At 37.0% G+C, this 19,717-nt stretch overlaps 2 protein-coding genes across 3 annotated transcripts; one reads left to right on the top strand and one right to left on the bottom strand.

The window, feature by feature from the left end:
* Nucleotides 1-534: 534 nt before the first annotated feature.
* Nucleotides 535-3,577, top strand: LOC140796466 (probable disease resistance protein At1g61300). Its single transcript, XM_073149509.1, has one exon. The coding sequence runs from the start codon at nt 737-739 to the stop codon at nt 3,452-3,454; it is 2,718 nt and encodes a 905-aa protein (XP_073005610.1). The 5' UTR covers nt 535-736; the 3' UTR covers nt 3,455-3,577.
* A 352-nt stretch (nt 3,578-3,929) lies between these two features.
* Nucleotides 3,930-16,897, bottom strand: LOC140796467 (rab GTPase-activating protein 22-like). Of its 2 annotated transcripts, XM_073149511.1 has the most exons (11): nt 16,459-16,897; nt 15,879-15,974; nt 15,014-15,117; nt 13,592-13,857; nt 13,077-13,199; nt 12,880-12,968; nt 8,934-9,039; nt 6,377-6,474; nt 5,628-5,888; nt 5,178-5,261; nt 3,930-4,249 (listed from the first exon to the last, which is right to left on the bottom strand). In XM_073149511.1, exons 1-11 carry the CDS (start codon nt 16,546-16,548, stop codon nt 4,235-4,237), a joined length of 1,332 nt encoding a protein of 443 aa, XP_073005612.1. In that variant the 5' UTR covers nt 16,549-16,897; the 3' UTR covers nt 3,930-4,234. The 2 variants fall into 2 exon arrangements, 1 of the variants encoding a protein (XP_073005612.1); XR_012110454.1 differs by lacking the exon at nt 3,930-4,249 and having other exon boundaries at nt 5,628-5,839.
* Between the last annotated feature and the right edge of the window lie 2,820 nt (nt 16,898-19,717).

Below are 19,717 nucleotides of genomic sequence, written 5' to 3'. Positions count from 1 at the left end.
AGCTAAACAAATCCATATCTCAAGAAAGATATCTTGTCTAATATAACCCAAAATTTGGACCCCTCTGTGAGCTATCCATTAATTGCATTGACTTGGTTTATCCCAAGTCTTGCACCTGATTGCACTCTGCATTGGATTGTCTTCTTCATCACCAAATTAAAACTCTTTTCTCTTCAAAACTATCCACATCTTGGACCCGATCTTTTCTCATCCCTCTAATCCCTGTTAGTTCTAGTACTTCCTCTGTATCCTGCCCATTAATTTCCACAATCTTCTTCTTGGTTTGTCTCATCATGGAGTTTTTAGCCAGCCATCTTTGACAACATATGCCTCCCAGTGAAAGATCTCTATGCTAGAACGTTGGACTATGCCATGTCCTTCCAAGACTACATAGAGGATGATGTAGACTCGCTAAATTATTCAACAACTTCATGCATATACTTCTTAACATTATACCTTCTACGATTATTTTAGGAAAAAATATATATAATTTATACCTATATGGCTAGGCTAAAATTTGAAGTATTTGTGTTACTTAACCTTCTTATAGTTGACTTGCCATCTCTCAGGTCAAGTAGTTGAAATGAGTTTGAGAGGAGACAAGGCGAATATTTGGTTTATGGAAGTCTTCACATCAAACTTGCCTTCTCTCAAGTCTTCACAAGAAACTGTCCAGATCTTTTAACCAATCTTTTCTCATCTCTTTCCCTCTTCGATCTTAGTTTGCTCGTCGATCATGGAGGTTTTAGCGTCCATCTTTGACAACATATTTCGCCCACTGAAAGATTTCTTTGCTAGAACATTTGGCTACGTCGTCTCTTGCCAAGACTACGTAGAAGCGCTGGAGAATGAGATGAACGAATTGAAGAGCAAGAGGGATGATGTGAAGCGAATGGTGGATGCGGCGGAGCGGCGCGGCATGGAGCCTACGAGCCAAGTGAAGTGGTGGCTCGACAGCGTGGCGGCGCTGGAAGAACAAGCCGTCAAGGTCGACGAGGAGTTCCGCGAGCAGTTCGCTGCCCCCGAGAACCAATCGAAACGCGTGCTGTCTACTTATCAGCTCAGCAAGAAGGCCGACGAGATGCTCACCGAGGCGTGTAATTTGAAGGACAAATGTGGCTTCAGTAAGGTGGCTGATGAATTAGTCCAAGTCCGTTTCGAGGAGATGCCGAGCACGCCGGTGGTCGGCATGGCCGCCTTCCTCGACCAACTCCGCGACGCTCTCGCGAACGACGAGGTAGGCGTCGTTGGGATCTACGGCATTGGCGGGGTGGGTAAGACCACTCTTCTGAACAAATTCAACAATGAGATCCTCGCGGAAGCCGCGGAGATCAACCTGGCGATCTACATCGAGGTCACCAAGGATTTCGACATGGACAAGATCCAGAGGGCGATCGGAGATCGCCTCGGCTTGTCGTGGGAGAAGAAGATGGAGATCAAAGAACGCGCGCTGATCTTGTACAAGGTACTAAGCAAGATGAACTTCGTGCTCCTTCTTGATGATGTATGGGAGCCATTGGATCTTCGAACGCTCGGAGTTCCGATACCGAAGCCGCAATCGAAGAGCAAGATCGTAGTGGCGACGCGAATCGAGCACGTCTGCGATCGGATGGATGTCAAGAAGAAGATCAAGGTGGAGTGCTTGGCGTGGGAGGAGGCATGGGAGTTGTTCCAAGAGAAGGTCGGCGAGGCATTAGTCCGTTCCAGCTCGGAGATCCGGCGCCACGCGGAGGAGCTGGCCGCCAAGTGCGGCGGACTACCCCTCGGGCTCATCACGGTCGGCAGGGCGATGGCGAGCAAGAGGACTGCAAAGGAGTGGAAGCATGCCATCACTGTGCTAAAGATCGCACCTTGGCAACTTCTCGGCATGGAGACTGACGTCTTCAATCATCTGAAACGCAGCTACGATAACTTGCCCACCGACAAGTTGAGGACTTGCCTCTTGTACTGCTCTCTGTTCCCCGAGGAGTTCTCCATCTACAAGGAGTGGATCATAGGGTACTGCATCGGCGAAGGATTCGTAGATGATCTCTACACCGAGATGGATGAGATCTACAACAAGGGGCACGACCTTCTTGGTGTGCTAAAGACCGCGTCCTTGCTCGAAAGAGGTGAAGATGAGGACCATATCAAGATGCACCCCATGGTCCGAGCCATGGCCTTGTGGATTGCGTCGGAATTCGGGGCCAAGGAGACGAAATGGCTAGTCCGCGCCGGCGTCGAGCTGAAGCAAGCACCGGGGGCCGAGAAATGGACCGAAGCCGAGAGGATATCGCTGATGAGGAACAACATACATGAACTGGACGAGAGACCCAATAGCCCGAATCTGCGAACCTTGATGCTTCAAGGAAATCCTGGACTGGAGAAGATATGCGATGGGTTCTTTCAATTCATGCCATCTCTCCGAGTCCTGGATCTTTCACATACTTCCATAATCGAGCTACCGTCGGGGATCGGATCCCTGACCGGCTTGCAGTATCTTGATCTCTACAACACGAATATCCGGCTGCTACCGCGGGAGCTCGGATCTCTGTCGAATTTAAAATTTCTACTACTCTCTCATATGCCTCTCGAGAGCATCCCGAGAGGCGTGATCGGCGGCCTGCTGGCGTTGCAGGTGCTGTACATGGACCTCAGCTACGGAGATTGGAAGGTTGGGTCCAATGGCACAGGGGTGGAGTTGCAAGAGTTAGAGAGCTTAAGGAAGCTCAAGGCACTCGACATAACCATTCAAACTGTCACTGCTCTGCAGAAGCTCTCGCAGTCGCATCGCCTCGCCGGATCGACGCGAAATCTACTGGTAAAAGGCTGCTCTGGATTGGTGACAGTCCAATTACCCTCTTCTGATCTCTGGAAGAACATGACGGTATTGAAGAGAGTGTGGATTGCCAATTGTGGCAACATAGAGGAGGTGGTCATAGACAGCAGCAAAGGTGGTAGTCAGCTGCCGGCTCTGCCTGGCCACCTACAGAGTGTCGTCGTTCAGGGCCGCGGCAACGTCGCCTACGACGAGTTGCCGGTCCTGCCTAGTCTTCAGAGTATAATCCTCCAAGGGCTTCACAAGGCTAGGATTGTTTGGAAAGGTGGGTGTGTTCAATACCTCCAGTCCTTGTTCATTTGGTATTGCACTGGAATGGAGCACCTGATTGAAGCATTCAGTGAAGAAGAAGAAGAAGAAGAAGAAGAATGTAGGATGATAACTCCCTTCCCTAACCTCAAGGAGTTGCATCTCCATAGCCTACTAGAGTTTAAGAGCCTAAGCAGTGCAAGGATTTTATTGGCCTTCCCCTCGTTGGAGAGCTTCAAAGTGGCCGATTGCCCCAAGTTTAAGAAGCTGAAGTTGGCTGCAGAAGAGTTGAAGGAGATCAAATGTGAAAAGGAGTGGTCGGATGGATTGGAATGGGATGATGATGATCACAAGTCTGCTTTCTTGACTCTCTTCAAACATTTGTGATGTAATTTAGGTAATTGTTTCGAGGAGTTGTATCTTCGTATCAAAAGGACATTGCATTTCTTATTCTCTATGCAACCACAGTGATTTAACTCAATAGAAGTAATATGCTTGTCAATTTTGCCATTTCTTAGATTATGAATGGAATCACCATGAATGTCGCGTAACATATTGGCACTTGGCACGAGAAGTACCGCACGGTACCCCTCCTAATAGTTTTGCCGCTTATCATCTACTTCATCGTCAAGCTATCTGTTGCCGATTGCTGTCGCCGTCGTCGATGCAAGATGAGCAGCGATTGACAACAGCAATGGCGAAAGCGAAGGTGAAGATTAGTATCCCTTTTTCATTCCGGGTTTGCCAGGACTACTGCTAGGCAGAATTCCTGCGGTAGGGACAGCAGACAATCTAATACCTGAGCAAAGAATTACATCCCAACTTGTAACTAGAACTTCATAACTAGCCTAATGAGAAAATATTCAGGGTCACATTATTGTCTTTTAACTTTTATTGAAAAAATAAACCATCAATGATATGTTTTATTCAAATGATACATGCTCTCGTAACAGTTATCTTCTCTGTTTATACAACAAATGCAGTGAATACAACATCCGCGCATATAAATCTCTTATCATACACTCATAAATAATATTCCACCACGTATAGGAAAAGATGATGAATATCTGAAAGCACCTTGAGCAGCCAAATCATGAGTTAATATGTAGTATGCCGGGGATAGTAGAAAATCAACTCTCATTGTGGTACAGTATGTTACAAAGAATACTATGTTTTCTTGGCCTGCAAGTGCAAAGAGGACAAATGATCGTATCAGGTCTCACCGCAAAGATACTTCAAACGAAAATATGAAAAATGAAGCTCCATGGCTTCCACCAACCATAAGTAGAAGCCATGCAGAAATGATAATTATCCAGTATCCAATGCAGAATTCACTATTAGAGCAACTACAATGATAAAGAAGCAACACAAGATAATCTTATATTGCTATGAACTTGCGCAAGGTATTTTATCTACTATGCTGCAGGAGAAATTCATGCTTGGTAATGTCAATAGGCAGAAGAAGAAACCATGATAGCTGAAAAGAATCAGTTCTTCTTAAGGAATAGAAATCGTATTAGCTGATAGGGAGATATGACTAATTGACTAAGATAATAGATGTGAATGCAGTCCAAGCTGGAATTGGAACCATATAGCTTCCTAATTGAATTATAATGTGCATCTTGATTTTGAGGCAACCCCTCCTTTGTGCCTTCATTAACTTTCTCTCTTTCTTTTCTTCTCTTTTCCCTTTTAAGAAAAATAATTTTGGAAGGTCATGTAAAGGATTTCAAAATTCGCATGCCCCAAATCACAACCATAATCAATATATATAATAAGCAGATGTTATCTCAAATTGTTGACATGTCATCTTCATAACGACAGGTCAAATACTAAACTCATCATTCCTCCACTTGTTACTATTAGACACCAAGCGAGCAGAGTAATGTTATGGACATATATTTAAAAGGTACTTATAAAATTTTATAACTTATAAATTCCATAAATCTGTTGGTGCGTATAAGAACCTAGAAAAGGTATTTTGCATTTGCTAATAAAGATTTTCATATCTCTGACATCCAAAACTAAACGAAGGGAATCAATCCAACATGAGGACTCAGAAACTATGTAATAGAAAGAAAATCATGAGAACTAAAAGAAAAATCCTTACTTTTTTGAGGTACTTCTTGTGAAGTTTCATTGCTCCGCTGCAAGCTTTTTTGGCATCTAAATTTCCAGTCATGTCATTTAAAATCTGCAAGAAAAGAAAACATTTATTTATCAATTGAAAAATAAAAATAAAAAATTGTATTGCTTGTTTGAGCAGATCCTCAATATTTGAGGGGAAAGGTACATGGTGACTCTGAAATCATGTTAGAACTTCAAGAAAAGATCATAAAACACAAAAGCCAAGATATGTCCTTTATACCCTATCCTCTAAGTCCTATTATACATGTAAGCTTGTGAAAAGATGACAATGATTCTTTGTGCCATCAGAGATAGGCATCTATAAATCTTTTTTCCTGCAAACTAAGTCAATTTACTTATATCTAACCAAATTTGCACAAAATATAAATGAAATATCCTTAAAGAAAGGTGAATAGCCTAGTTTCTTATTTACCTTAATAACATCATCCAAGCCACGTGCTTCCTGCAGTAGCTTTGAGCTTTTGTCCTTCAGAACACTAGCAACAAGAAAAACCGAAATTGGGAGGGGAGCATCTGAGCTTTTAGAGCCATTCTTCAAATTCTCCCTCTCATACTTTCCAAACTGGCGAATTGACTTTGCCTTCCCTTTAGATCCTTCATTTTTATCAGTGGCAACCCCTGGTTCTTCATACATGGAGAAGATATCAGGATCATATTCTAGAGCCCACATCATCTGTAATATATTTGAATATGAAGCATCAGAGCAGAAAATACCATAAACAGATTAAAGAAAGAAAATATCAAAATGTGCTAGTGTATGTCTGTTTCTGTGTCTGTGTATTCTTCTATTATTATAAGCATTACATAAAGGAAGCATATAAAGGGCATGTGATGGTCTGAATGCACAGTTCATTGCAAATAGTCCTGTCCAACCCGTTCAACTTAAAGCATCTTTGTACAATTTTTGAGAAGGTAAGGAATAACATGTAAACAGAAGGACTAATTAGTCTTTACTACCGCCATAACCTTAACCAAGACAAAAATCAAATACTTCATAAAGGAAGCAATTTTATGGCTTTGAGCTGACATTAGAAGAGGGAGCTTGATATAGAGACATCATGGAAATACATAGTCATCATTGGAACAGGAAACAAACAAATTTGGGCAGTAAACCAAGATTTTGAAACCTTAGTGTTCGAAGTTCTAGTGGAGGTTTCTTACCTCCCAAAGGAACAAAGAGTCTCCAAATGATAACTCTCGGCGAAACAGCACCATGAACATACGAAATGCAAAAAGATAATCACCTCCACCTAGTGTTTCTGCATTTATAATAAAACAAAATTCTATTACTACATCTGCAAGTATGATAGAAACCAAAGATATGGAAACAAATTATAGTTCATACTTCATCATACATTACATGTATTTCTACTAGTGCATAAAATAATAGAAACTAATAGAGTGAGAAAAATGGATATCAATCTTGAAGAGGATACTATACATCGAATAGTTTATAGGTCATAGTAATTGCACAATAATATATATGTATTTTCTTTGAAGCACTGCCTTGAATCTATTCCCAATTCGAAAAGCACCTTTTCAGAAGTATGTACTTCATTTTAGATAATTTTCTTCAGAACTGAAAGAAAAGATTATTATCTAAGGCTGCAACAAAGTAAGGGAAGCTTTTATAGCTAAATCTTAATGGAACATATGTACATAGGGCCCACTCTAACTTGTTATAGCACCTCCAAGGTGTGAAAGTGTCAGCTGGGATTCTGTTTCTCAAGCTTCTAAAAAGACTAGAGTTTGCCCCTGCATTATATTTATATTAAGCATTTGCTTCACAAATTTCTCTTTTTCAGTTAGCATCCCCACTGATATTAGACTTGATGTTCTATAAATATTGTAAAGGTCACCTGCCAACACTACTCGATATATCTTATAATAAGTCACAATAACAGCAGGTGCTTCCACATACTAGGCAATAGGCATGCATGTACCTGATAGTGGGTACTCATCAAATACAAATAAGTTACAACTAAGATACTTCTTTCCAGTATCTATGATCTAAAGTAGAAACAAAAGTTCCATTTGCTGCTATTTTAGAACCTAAACATTTCTGATACTTTTTTTCAGATAGAGGGAACATGATGCCCAATATAGGAGAGGATCATGGTGATGGTCCCTTTGAAAAGCATCAAAGCTACAACTATTGGTGCAACAAACCTGATATTTTACCATTATTCTAAAAGCTTAATCTATTAGAGAACAGTAGTTTGAATCTTTTATACTATAATACACCTCCTTACTCTTGGGCTCAAGACATCTTAGTAGGTCCAAGAACTTGATTTGAATTAAATGGGTGGAGATTGAGTATATTAAATGATCAATAGGCCTGACAGCCTTGGAACTCAGCACCTCCTACTCTGATACTATATCAATTTATCAATTGATCTAAAAGCTTTTAGGTAATAGAACGACAATTGACGCTCCCCTCTCCCTACACACTAAACAAGGACGGATAGAGAAAACTATATGTATGACCCAAGCTACATCATGATAGATAATAGAAAATAGGGATTAGGGAACAAAAGCAAGTTGAGGAGATTTAAACTCATGATCTCTACGAAAACTAGTTCTAATACCATGATAATTTAATAATTAATCAAATTTTAAGCTATTAGAGAATGGTAGTATTAATTCATTATATTCTAACACTCTCTTACTTCTGGGCTAGAGACGTATTAATAGGCTCAAGAGGTATTTGAAGTAAATACGTTAGAGATTTTATATACTAAATGATGAATTTGCCTACCTAGCTTCAAAATCAGGAGCTCCTGCTCTAATGTCATGTTTATTTACCAAATTTCTTGTTATGAACCAGATCTAGAATGATCCGTTCGTAGGATGATCCTGAGATTTTGAGAAGTAGCAATCTCGGAAGTTCCGAATCTAATAGCTTTGGAATGAAGTCAATTAGATATCCGGATAGAAAGTTATGGTTAAAAAAGTGGAACAAGGTCGAAGTAGGGCATAATAGTAATTAACCGACGTTGCGGTGGTTGTTGGAGGGTGGCGGACGGCTAAGGGTGGTGATGGACGGCCGTAAGATAAGGTGGCTGATGAAGGAAGGTGGTGGCTAGAGTTTAGATACTTGAAAGAGTTCTACGGTTATGATCTACTTCTATGAAGATAAAAACAATCAACGACTATGGTAAACGAAAATAATAACTTGGCTAAACTCATATTCCTTCAATGATTCTTTTCATGATAATTATCAACACATATCCATTCCTATTTATAGCAGTAAAAATTCCTAGCGAATCGGATCCACATGCGGATTATCCGATTTATTTGAAATTCAAACAATAAGGTAAAGCTAACTAACTTGACTTGACTCGATTTGACCCATGTGATCGGATCGTAAGATTTCTCTAAATTATCATGAAGTTTGTAAGAATCTTCTTACAATAGAGAAGGAGGATTCCAATCCTATAATACATAGAATACAACATATGTTTCTTCAAATATTTGCCATGCAGAATGCTTCAAGCTCTATAGGCCTTGCTTCCTTATGAGGTAAGAGCTATCTAGATAATTAGTAATAATAGAAACATGAGATAAGAGAGTATCCAGAAATAAGCAAAGCACATCTGAAACAAAATAATGCTACTGCCTAATAAATTGTCAAGAGTTAGAAATAAAGTTGATAAATTGTCAAGAATTAGATAATAAAGTTGTTATTTAAGTAGAGTAGCAGATATTGAAGATGAACCTAGATGTTCATGAAGCTTTGGCTCAAGCAGTTGAGTTATGGATGCTAGGCTCTGCAGTTGGTTTTCAACCCCCACAGATCTCTCTGTGCATCTGAAATTTCCTCGCTTTAAAATTTCAAACATAAGGTAATCAGAAGCAAGTCAATGAGTATGTAGAAAAATAATCATGACGAAAATAATATCTTTATGGTCTGGCATTTAAAGACATGAAACAGTATTTGAAGCAAGCTCATTTTTCCACAAACAATAAGAACTAAAGACCACATAGAGATGCCTAAGTAAACTCCAGAGTTCAGAGCAACAGATCATTGATTTCTTAGCTGATGGTTTTATTTCTTCATGAAGTAAGAAGGTAAGGTCACATTTGACAAACCAATGAAATGAAAATTTAGCATCCGTATCAGCTTGACATGTCATCCTTGAACTATAGGTTAACTTGCCAAATTTCTGGATCTTAGCCAAGAATAGATCCTATTAAGGGTTTAGAAAGGCAACAAAGATTTGTGTTGACATGCATGGGGCACCCTTCTCATGGTTCATGGCATGGAATAGGAGAGTGATATGGGCAGCTACCCTTTAATCTTGATTGGTGACCTTGAAGCAGACCATCTGAAATGTTCTTGTGGCTGCTAGGGAATTATCTAGGGAAATGATGAATTCAGGGACCTACACTTCGCCAAATAAATATTTCAAAGCTCAGGGTGATACACCTTGTTAGAGTTTTTTCTTATTGCATTAGTTGTTTATTTTTATTAAAATAAAATTTCTATAGGTCGCATTCGAACGTAGAAGGGGTCGCATTCGAACGACTTTGCGAACGCCTGCATCAGGTTCGCAAATACAGAGAACGCGAAATATGCGTTCGAATGCGGTGGGGCGCGTTCAAACGCTTGCATCGCGTTCGCACATACAGAGAACGCCTTTTGAGCGTTCGAACGCGATCGGGCGCGTTCAAATGCGATCGGCAGGATTGCACTAGGATTAGGGTTAGTTATTATTATTGGGGCTTGTTGGCTAGCCTCTATAAAGGTATGGATGGCAGCCAAATTTATTATGCTATTGGATTATTGATTTATTGCCTCCTATCTTCTCTCTATTCTCTCTACTCTAATATCTCTCCTTCCTCTTCACCAACTTACCACCTCCACCGTTGGTAAGGTCTCTCTTAATTTCTAATCTCTCTCGACTATCGAGTCCTCCGTCTTCTTTGGGATCTCAACCACTTCTTCCCCTTCGTCTATATCCTTTAAACTATACCACCCATCCACCCTCATCTTCATTATCATTCATAACCCTAACTTCTACTCCATCCGTCACCACTACCACCATCATCCGCACTAAATCGTACTTTCGTTCAAGTTGCAGTTCGAATCTGCGAAGGGCGTAAATACGAATAACGTAGATCAAGTAATTATTGATCGCTTCCACTTGGTTTCGTAATTTTTACGAAAAAATATTTGGTAAATATTTTCCCTCGGTTGCGCGGACTGCTTCATGCAATAAATTCAAATCTTAAAGAAATTGTTCTGTAACCTATCATTAGTATTAGAGCCTATCAATTTGGTACGGTAGAATCTATCACAGGGCTTTCAGAAAATACATGCTCGTTTGCCAAGAAAAAATGAACTCTTAGAACGCAAAAGGCATAAATGAGAAGGAAAAGAGCAGAGCTACAAACAATAAGAGTGGAAAGTCTAAACTCATGAAACAAGCTACCAAACAAGGAAAGAATAGCAAAGGTCAATAAGGAATGTCGTTAAGCATTGTTCTAGATAGAGAGCACTAAAACTAGAGATGCACATCCAAGTAAAAAGAATATGAATATTGAACATAATAATGAAGACTACTTCTATGACAAGTAAAGGGATCAGATTTGGGAATACTCTGTTGCACTTCTGAGCTAGTTTAATTAGCTGCTGCTTGATATGCCATTTTAAGAATTAATGGGCCTTATCTAGTAACTAGATATTTGAGGCATTCTTTTAGCTATGTATAAATTCTTAAGTAGTTCTCTTTCCCTTTGATATGACTTGGTGTGAAGTCCCCCCACCCAAATCCACCTTAAAGTTGTCATGGTTGACACATTTGTTTGTGTTAGAAAATCTTTGTTCTTAACATGTTGAAAGTTGAAACCCAAAATACTATCTTATTGGCATATAGTAACTATCAACTCATTAACTACTCCAAAAGCTTTAGTTGTTATAGAACGATAATTTTTATGTTTTGTACTATTAACATTCTCCATTACCTCTAAGCTTGAGACATTATGATAAGCTCAAGCATTGTGATAGGCTCACAAAGTGGACTTGATTTAAATAGATGAAAATTTTATATATTAAATAACATAAGAGCCTAGCAGGACTAGGATCTCTGTTCCAAGACCATTGTTAACTTACCAATGATTCTAAAAACTTAAGTTGTTAGAGAATGGTGTTTTTATATATATTCTAACACTAACTTTTACTACTAAGTCATTAAAAACATAAGAAGAGAATAAATAAGTCATATGATCAAGGATGCACTTCTGCCTGATGAACCTAGATTACCTGCTTGAAGAAGATGCACAAGATCTCAAGGGAACCTAAAATTAGATATTGGTAATAAAGTGTGAGTTTTTTTTAATGCTGACACATTTTTTATGAGAAATTATGTAAGATATGGAACTAGAGGCTATGCTTTCAAGAAACATATTTTAGCATGTTATGGTCAAAGAAACATTTTAATTTCTTACTATATTGTTAGATAACCGATTGACCTAGAAACTTAAGTTGTTAGATAATGATCTAATAATGTATTTATGCCTTTAACAAATCCCACCGTGTGTAGCCTCTATATGACATACATGAACAAATGAAAGATAATAGGAATCACACACCTTTTACATTATAAAAGAATAGATAATTGAATCATAGATATGGATTAAATAGTCTTACCAAGGTTTGAATTCATAACCTCTAGGAAAACTAGTTCATGAAAACATGACAAATAACTTATTGACCCAAAAGCTTAAATTGCTAGATAATGGAAACAACAACATATATCATACCTTTAACAATCATTGTTTCCTTAAAAGGAGATATAGAAGAGAACTTTCTTAAAAATAGAATAAACTCCTAACATTAAGAGAAATTGGCATTCTTGTCATACTTAAAGGACAAATTTTAGTTACTTCCAAAAGGATGAAGGATATTAACCCAACCTTAGAGTTGAATAAAAATGCTTTTCTTCAGGTTATACTTGAATATCTTCTAATAAGATTAGTCATTTTAGTGCAATATCCTGGTATATTTAATGCCCCAAGTTGTTCAGGTTGAAGCAAATTAAATACCAAGGTGCCTAGCCCTAAACTCTAAAGTTTGGGTCACTTACTAGGAAAATAAAAAAAATGGGGAAAATTCTTACGATATTTTATATGGTCTATTATTAAGATGACCACCATTTAGGAATTGAGAACTTTGATGAAGCAAAAGAATCAAACACTTCAACAGACTTTCAATGGCAATCCAACATTAGAGCCAACTAGTTGCTACTAAGTCATATGATGGCCTTCTTAATTTTGGAGTTTTAGATAAAATAGGTGAATGACAATATAACCTTTAACGGTTTAGCTAGCTTCTGTTTGACTATTGTAGACAATGGCAAGGGTTACTAAATACTAACATAGGCCCAAAATTGAAATACTAGTTGGAACATAAAATGGCCAACATAGATTGTAAGAAATTATAGAGAGGAACTAAAAGTGGCAAACTTCAATTTTTTTGACAATTTCCCAATTTCGTTAACCACATTATACAACTGCAGGTTAATTATTCCATGAATGCTTACTCTCGCACAAAATGAATCATCCCCAACTTAAAAGTGAATAAGTATCAAGTGGATATTATGAAGGGAAGAAAGAGAGGCAGAAAATCTAAAAAATCATCAATTGACTTCTATAAAACATACCAGCCTGCGCATCAAACGCTCAAAGCACCAAAATGCATCGGCTTCATCCTCTAGAAGCACTATCATCGGAGAGCAAAGATCACTCATTCCTGTTCAAGTTATACATATTAAAACATCAATAGATATTTACTTTTAAGGAACCCTTTTGGTAAATTCCATCATAGAAAATAAATGGTGAGATGGTTTTCTCCAGGCACCTTGACAGTAACCAACATCTTTGTCAATCCATGCATAAACAGCTAGAATATCCCACAGCTTCGAGAGATTTTCTTTCTTCTCGTAAAATACTAGAGTCCGATCAGTGCGTAACACATCAAGGCCTAACATAATTTCAATTCATGAGAAAAATATATTTAAATACAACAATTTCAACAGAACAGCTTAGAGAGGTAAAAGATTATTCAGAGTTCAACTAGCTTTGTGTCTAAGTAGAATTCCCAATTCATAATTTATGTACTTAAGTGAAGTGGTGTGACATTCACTACCAAAATATTGCCTGCCATACCATTACCAATTAGTTAGCTTATAAAACTTAAGATGAGAATAGATGTGTCACAACTCTAGATTGACTTAAAAGAGGAAGTTATCAAAATAAAATAATTAGCCATCCGAACAGAATGAAGGATGAGATCAGATGACAGTTATAATGATATTTGTAATGATTTTGAATTATTTAAAATACACATAAGAAAAAGTAAGTATTTATGATTACCAATCTGATGAAGTGTAAGTTTCCATTCGATAACTTGCTTATCCAACTTTATATGTTCCCCAGAGGTCTCTCCCTTTTCTCTAGTTCCAGTGCTAGAACTAAGAGAATTATGTGAATTCTCTTGGTTTTCATTGGCTTCAAGGATGACTAAAGGATCTTGAATAGGCTCACCATCTTCGGTAATAATTGGAGCCGTAATTATCCTACCACTACCAACATGAGAATCTTTTTCCTTGCATTCTTCTTTCAATATAGCATATTGCAATCTGCATAACTCAAAAAGAAGAAAACTAGATGGTTCAGAGGGTTCGCAGCAGATTTATATACAAATTGAAATTTAGTGACAAACATTTGTCCAAGTTCTCTTATTCTCCAAAATTTTAAGCAAATAATCATCTTGCTATTCTACCGTCATAATTATGGAAATACATAGTTGCAATGAAATGCATAATAGGAATCCTTGAACCATGGCATATATCATGAATAAGAAGTACGGACATGGAACATGGATATGACATGATACATACTCGAAAAATACAACAAATCTTGAAAAAATAGGACACGAACACGTTTATGACAGAAAAAAAAAAATTTGCTAACTTATAAAGTTGTAATATAAATACACAAGAAAGCATAATCTACTCACGAGAGAAAATCAAAGTGTGCACAATACCACAAAGATATCATAACAAGTCAAAAATAATAACGCTAATACATGACAATACAATTCAATATTATGAGAATAAATAACTAACATGATCTTTTCCTTTGCATATTACATTTATAGGTTATTAGATGCAAATTACTACCATAGCGGATGGAATTGACAAATCTATAATTTTTGCACTCGTCTATGCTAATATTAATTTTCTTGGATGCACTAACTTGTGATTTTTGCATTACATTTCTAGAGCATATGTAAAATTCTTGCAATAGATGATTTCTACTATAAATTTCTGCAACATATGATATATCTTGTGTCCAAAATGTATCTCAAGAATGTCTGAAAATGTCCAACAGATGTTCAAGTTTATTTTATATTTGTTTAAATATCAGGTACTCCTTCGAAGTGCCCAACACGTGTTTGGTATCCAACAAGTGTTGGACAATGACACAACATGATATTCGAAGTGTGGGTGCTTTCTAACTCATGACACATAAGCTAAAGTGCAAGGAAGAGATACATATTTTTTGCATTGATATTAAACGTGTTTCTTACTTTCTAATATAGATAGAATATGCATCATACAAATAGAAACAAAACCATATACTTGTTCTAAAGAATAGTTAGGATGCATCAAATGTCACCACCATATTTCCATTCATCAACAATATAAAAGAAAGAGAAATAGAAATGATGATGAACAAAGGACGCAGTATTGAATGAGTATACCAGTAGGTTTCTGTTAGCAAGGCAAATACCTCCGTCGTTGCCTCAGCTGCTCTCTTTCATCAAAGGTACTCTTAGGATCAAAACAGCCAAGTAAAAACTCCCAAACCTCTCCTCTAATTGAAGGATGGACACCCTAAAAAAATCATAGGAATCAATTATTTCCTCTAAGAAATTTGCTTTAAAATTACATATAGGACAATAAAGTTACTGATAAGAAGTTGCTCATCAAGATTCGAATAGCATGTGTGTACATCTTGTCCCGACAAAAGAAAATCAAAGATTGTCAAAGGGAATCAAGTTAAAACAAATGCACTCAAAAGTTGCACAACCGAAGAGGTTGGGTTTGGGTTCTTAATGAATGGCCACATGAAGTTTCCTACACAACTAGCAAGAAGAAAGAAGTTAATCGATTTGCTACAAATCGTATAGATTATTCCTCAATAGGGCCCTACCTCTTTACTAGTTCATTAAGAAGAGAAATAAACTTACTTTTTGCCTGTTCCTCTTATGAAGACACAACTTATACAACTTTTTAAAGGAGCGCTACAGTTGCACAAATATTTCTTCTTCTCTATGGAGCACTATTGTAAAAGAAACTTTACAATTTTGTAAAGCTTTTCTAGAAACTGTCCTGATAGTTCATATAATAGTTAACTTCGAAGAGTAAACCTTTCATCATAGGCTCAGATGTCACAATCCCACATATTTGTGAACTATGTAGAAAAGAAGGAGAGTGTGCTTGTTAATTGATTAGAATAATATATTTGCATATTGAGCAAAAGCTAGTTAATATGGAAAAGGTGTAAGTATAATTCTATGCAACTAATATTTAGAAATAAACCATAAAGAGAGAAAAAAATTCGCGATAAGGGACAATAGTAGGTGTTGACTTACTCCTCTTTGTATTCTGCTAAGGACTGACCCAATGTCCAAGTACCCTTCTGGACTAAATGCAGCCTGCCATCTCCGTGCGCTCAGTGTTTTCCCAGCCTGCATGAAGAGGTAACAACATGAATGCTACTCAATATATGCCTTATTTCGGAGTTAGACAACTATGAGCTCCAAATAATATCGAAAGAAATAGAAGAAAACCTCCTTATAGTTATGGTTGATTGAAACAAGATTTTCCAACCAGACAAACAGATACTTCCAAAATTGACTATCCGGATTAAGAAAGCTTCCTTATATTTCACTTATCACTCAAGAATAGATTTGAAACCCAAACAGTGAATATTCCTATTACCACTTGTTCATATTAATCCATATACATATTTAATGTAAAGATCATTAACCACGACCCTAGCATCATTCATGCTGCAAAAAGAAATGCATCCAATGAGATGCTAATAGATTAATGTGCATTAATCTATTTTTGTTCCAGAAATCCAATACATGCCAAAGTTGTCGCCAACTATCTATACATCCAATGTATTGAAGGAACCAATCAGGAAGATCACAGAAATCCAAACCAAACCTTGATCTTAAACTTGGTCTTCGGGAGATCGCCGCATTCAGGTCGAGCAGCGTAAAACGAATCCGCCGGAGCTCCGGTATCCCTCCACATCCCTCACCAAGACCCAATTCCTCAAATCCCCAAAATCCGCCAAAAAGATCACAAATTTCAACAAACCACACCTGCCCCCTGGCCCGAGATAGATCCCCCAATCACCTAAACCACCCACCAAGATTCCTCCTTTAGCCTCTCCCTCTCTCTCTCTCCCTCTCTCTCCTCCTCTCTCGTGAGTCAAGAGACCCAAAGGAATAGAGATCGATATGCGAGGGATTTGGCGAAGAGGGGGCAAGGGGAAGGTGGAGGGCTAGTTTCGTAAATAGCTCGGGTTGGAATGGTTCATGGCTCCGCGTAGAAATGGTTATTTATTTTAGCTCTTAAATATTAATAAATTTGTGAGCTTGGGAGGAGTTTGATGAGGAGAGGGACAAGGAGACCAATTCCAATGCCGACCAACTCGGTTGGTTGGGAATTTGGGTAGTTATGTTAGTTTTTACCCTTTTTTTTTTCCTTCCACTCGTTGACTATTTAGTCAAAATAGAGAATACTGAAAATAATATCCAAATATGTCCAAAAAAAAAAAGAAAGGCTTATAAAAATAAGATTTAAAAATTAAAAAAATTTAGCCTACGTGGCGAGATGGAAGCTTCATATATTCAGTATTATATGATTTTTTTCTCTTGTCTTTTTCTTTTGTCAAATTAAAAAATTCAATGGCAAATTACTAAATCGCCTTTTTCTTTTGTCTTTTTTAAGAAAAAGTCAAGCCATAAAATTATATTACAGCAATGATGGAAATATTTGGGTCCAGTTTTACTTGTTGTTTGCAAGCCGAAAATATTTATAAATAACGACTTGTATTTATAAGTAGTTGACTGAGTCAGTGACTTGTGTTTAGAAATTTTAGTCAATAACTTTAGCATACACTTAGGCTTGTATTTAAGTTTTAAAATAAATTAGACATATAAAAAAATTATGAGCAAATTTAAAATAGTCAAAAACTCTGAAATTGATAGATATTTATACGGGATGAATCATAAAGATTTATTAGATTCCAATATTATCAAAGAGATAGCATCATAAAGGTTTCTACAAATGCAGCATAAGTAGCATCTTGTCACGAACTTAATATTTTTAATATTTTTACAAAATAAAGTAAACCTTAAATTAAAGTCAGTATAGAAATAAGAAAGTGAGAAAATCTTCACCAACACTTATAGAAAAACTATCTTGATGAGTCTCACTTTTTTTTACTTACTCAAACTTTAGATAACATATAAGTAGTGGGTTTAAGCCAAAAAAATTTAGCTACTAAGTTACCTTAACAAATATTTTTCTTAGATATTTAGAAGAGAATGAATAAGATCAAAGAGGTGTCGTCATTTGTCTTTATCGATCCAACAGTGGATAAGTTTGAGGATTGTTCAGTAGTGGATAAAATCGAGTTTGGCCTAATATTTTACTACTGCATCGCTGATACCTTTGAACTGTAATGATACTTTGGTTTCAACTAAATTTCGATAGGGCATCATAACTCGCTTTGTATACCTTGAAGTTATAATCAATACAATGCAACCGCATATTACTTATGTGAATTAGAATAAATTTATTCTGATGTAAGCATCTAGCTAGCCAAGGATGGCAAAAATGGATTCCTAGTATGTTTACGTGCTTATATATCTTTCTTGACAAAGAAAGCAATACTACTAATCAATGAATCCGAATTTACTGCAAAGGATGGAAACTTTGAAGTTAAGGAGACTCCATGGGATCGCAAAAGCTTCAGGAATTGTGCTCGGGGCCGCAGACGTCATGATGCTAGCCTTCTACAATGGATCAAAGTATAAATCATTCAACCACCATCACCTTCTTGATTATGTAAGTAGCCACACACATGGAGTTTGTACCAATTCTAAGAGGAGATGGGCATTAGGGAGCTTTCCTAGTAACCATGCCCACTTCATCATGGTCTTTATGCTTCTTGCACTTCTTTTTCTTTCCAAAATTCTAAATCCTTCTGAAGAAAGCTAACACTTATACTTGAGATCAGTTCATGAATGTCCTTAGTTTCTTGTACGGACTTATGTTGGAGGAATTCCCTTCTAGGCTGCTTAATTCTACTCTTTTAAAGCCTCTTTAGCACCATTCAGGGCTTTTTTCATTGCTGTAGTCACTGTGAGGGACATTTTTCACGGTTGTAAATTGCACTTGGATGTGAGCCTTACTTATCTCAATGATTTATTCAGTAAGTAAATACTATTCAAGCAGACTTATCTATGCATATTTTCCAACATATTCCTCACATATCCTCCTAAAAAAGAATTTATTGTCTTTGTTTGTTCATATATCATTACGACGATAGATACTAATCAAAGTCTTATATTTATTAGCATCATTCGAGTCAAGATTAATTGCTAATCGCTGAATTATAGTGAAACGATGGATTTCAGAAGATTACAATTCAGATATCATACGTAAAAGAAGAATACTGTTATCAGTTAAGTTCATAACTGTATATGATTTTATTTGATACAAGAATAACATGGATTCTTACTGATAAAATTTCAGGCTGTCATGGTGAGTAGAGTTGCGTATTAGTTGCAATTCATGAGCAATTCAGAGGAGGGGCCCTGCGATGTCGCAACCTTCATAACAATGACATTATCTAGTGTTCTTTTAGGAGAAGAAATTAAACTAGGAAGGTGCTTTCTAATCACCAAATACTCTTAACTAACACAATGCTAATGCACCTGAATGAGTTACTGCTACTTCATTGATCCTCTGGGGTAAGAGTTATGAAGGGAAATCTTAGATAGATGAGAAGGAAATAACATTGCCAGTTCAAACAGCACAAGATGAAACAAATTAATTTCCAAATTACATCAGAATGAAGCAAAGTAATTTTGCATATACTAGATAAGTCCTCTGATGTAATATCTGAAAAATTCTAGTGTTACAGTCAAAAATTTTCCTGATTCTAATATTCCGTAATGTTATTTACGAAGTACGAATGCGACTAATACTCAATTTTATCTTTGTCTCAACTATAGATATAATGATGTTTTAGAGTATTGAACATAAAAACTACTATTTTTTATCAGCTTAATCTTATAGAGCAATTTGTAAAAGTTATCATTTTTTGCTGTTGACTTCTATGAACATAAAATGCAACAAAGAAAGTAGATTTATGCTGCATAACAACTGGTGTGATAGCGATAATACA

This window comes from Typha latifolia, chromosome 10 (assembly GCF_019914945.1).
Source record: "Typha latifolia isolate L0001 chromosome 10, TyphaL0001v2, whole genome shotgun sequence".
Taxonomy (NCBI): Eukaryota; Viridiplantae; Streptophyta; class Magnoliopsida; order Poales; family Typhaceae; genus Typha; species Typha latifolia.
Note: the sequence above shows the minus strand (reverse complement) of the source record. Positions and strands in the feature narration are given on the sequence as shown.

Coding starts and splice junctions, on each gene's coding strand:
- LOC140796467 (XM_073149511.1), bottom strand. CDS start 16,548: ATGTGGAGGGATACCGGAGCTCCGGCGGATTCGTTTTACGCTGCTCGA. Junction 12,969..13,076: donor AGATGTTGGTTACTGTCAAG/GTGCCTGGAGAA, acceptor TAACTTGAACAG/GAATGAGTGATCTTTGCTCT. Junction 9,040..12,879: donor AGCGTTTGATGCGCAGGCTG/GTATGTTTTATA, acceptor GAAATTTTAAAG/CGAGGAAATTTCAGATGCAC.
- LOC140796466 (XM_073149509.1), top strand. CDS start 737: ATGGAGGTTTTAGCGTCCATCTTTGACAACATATTTCGCCCACTGAAA.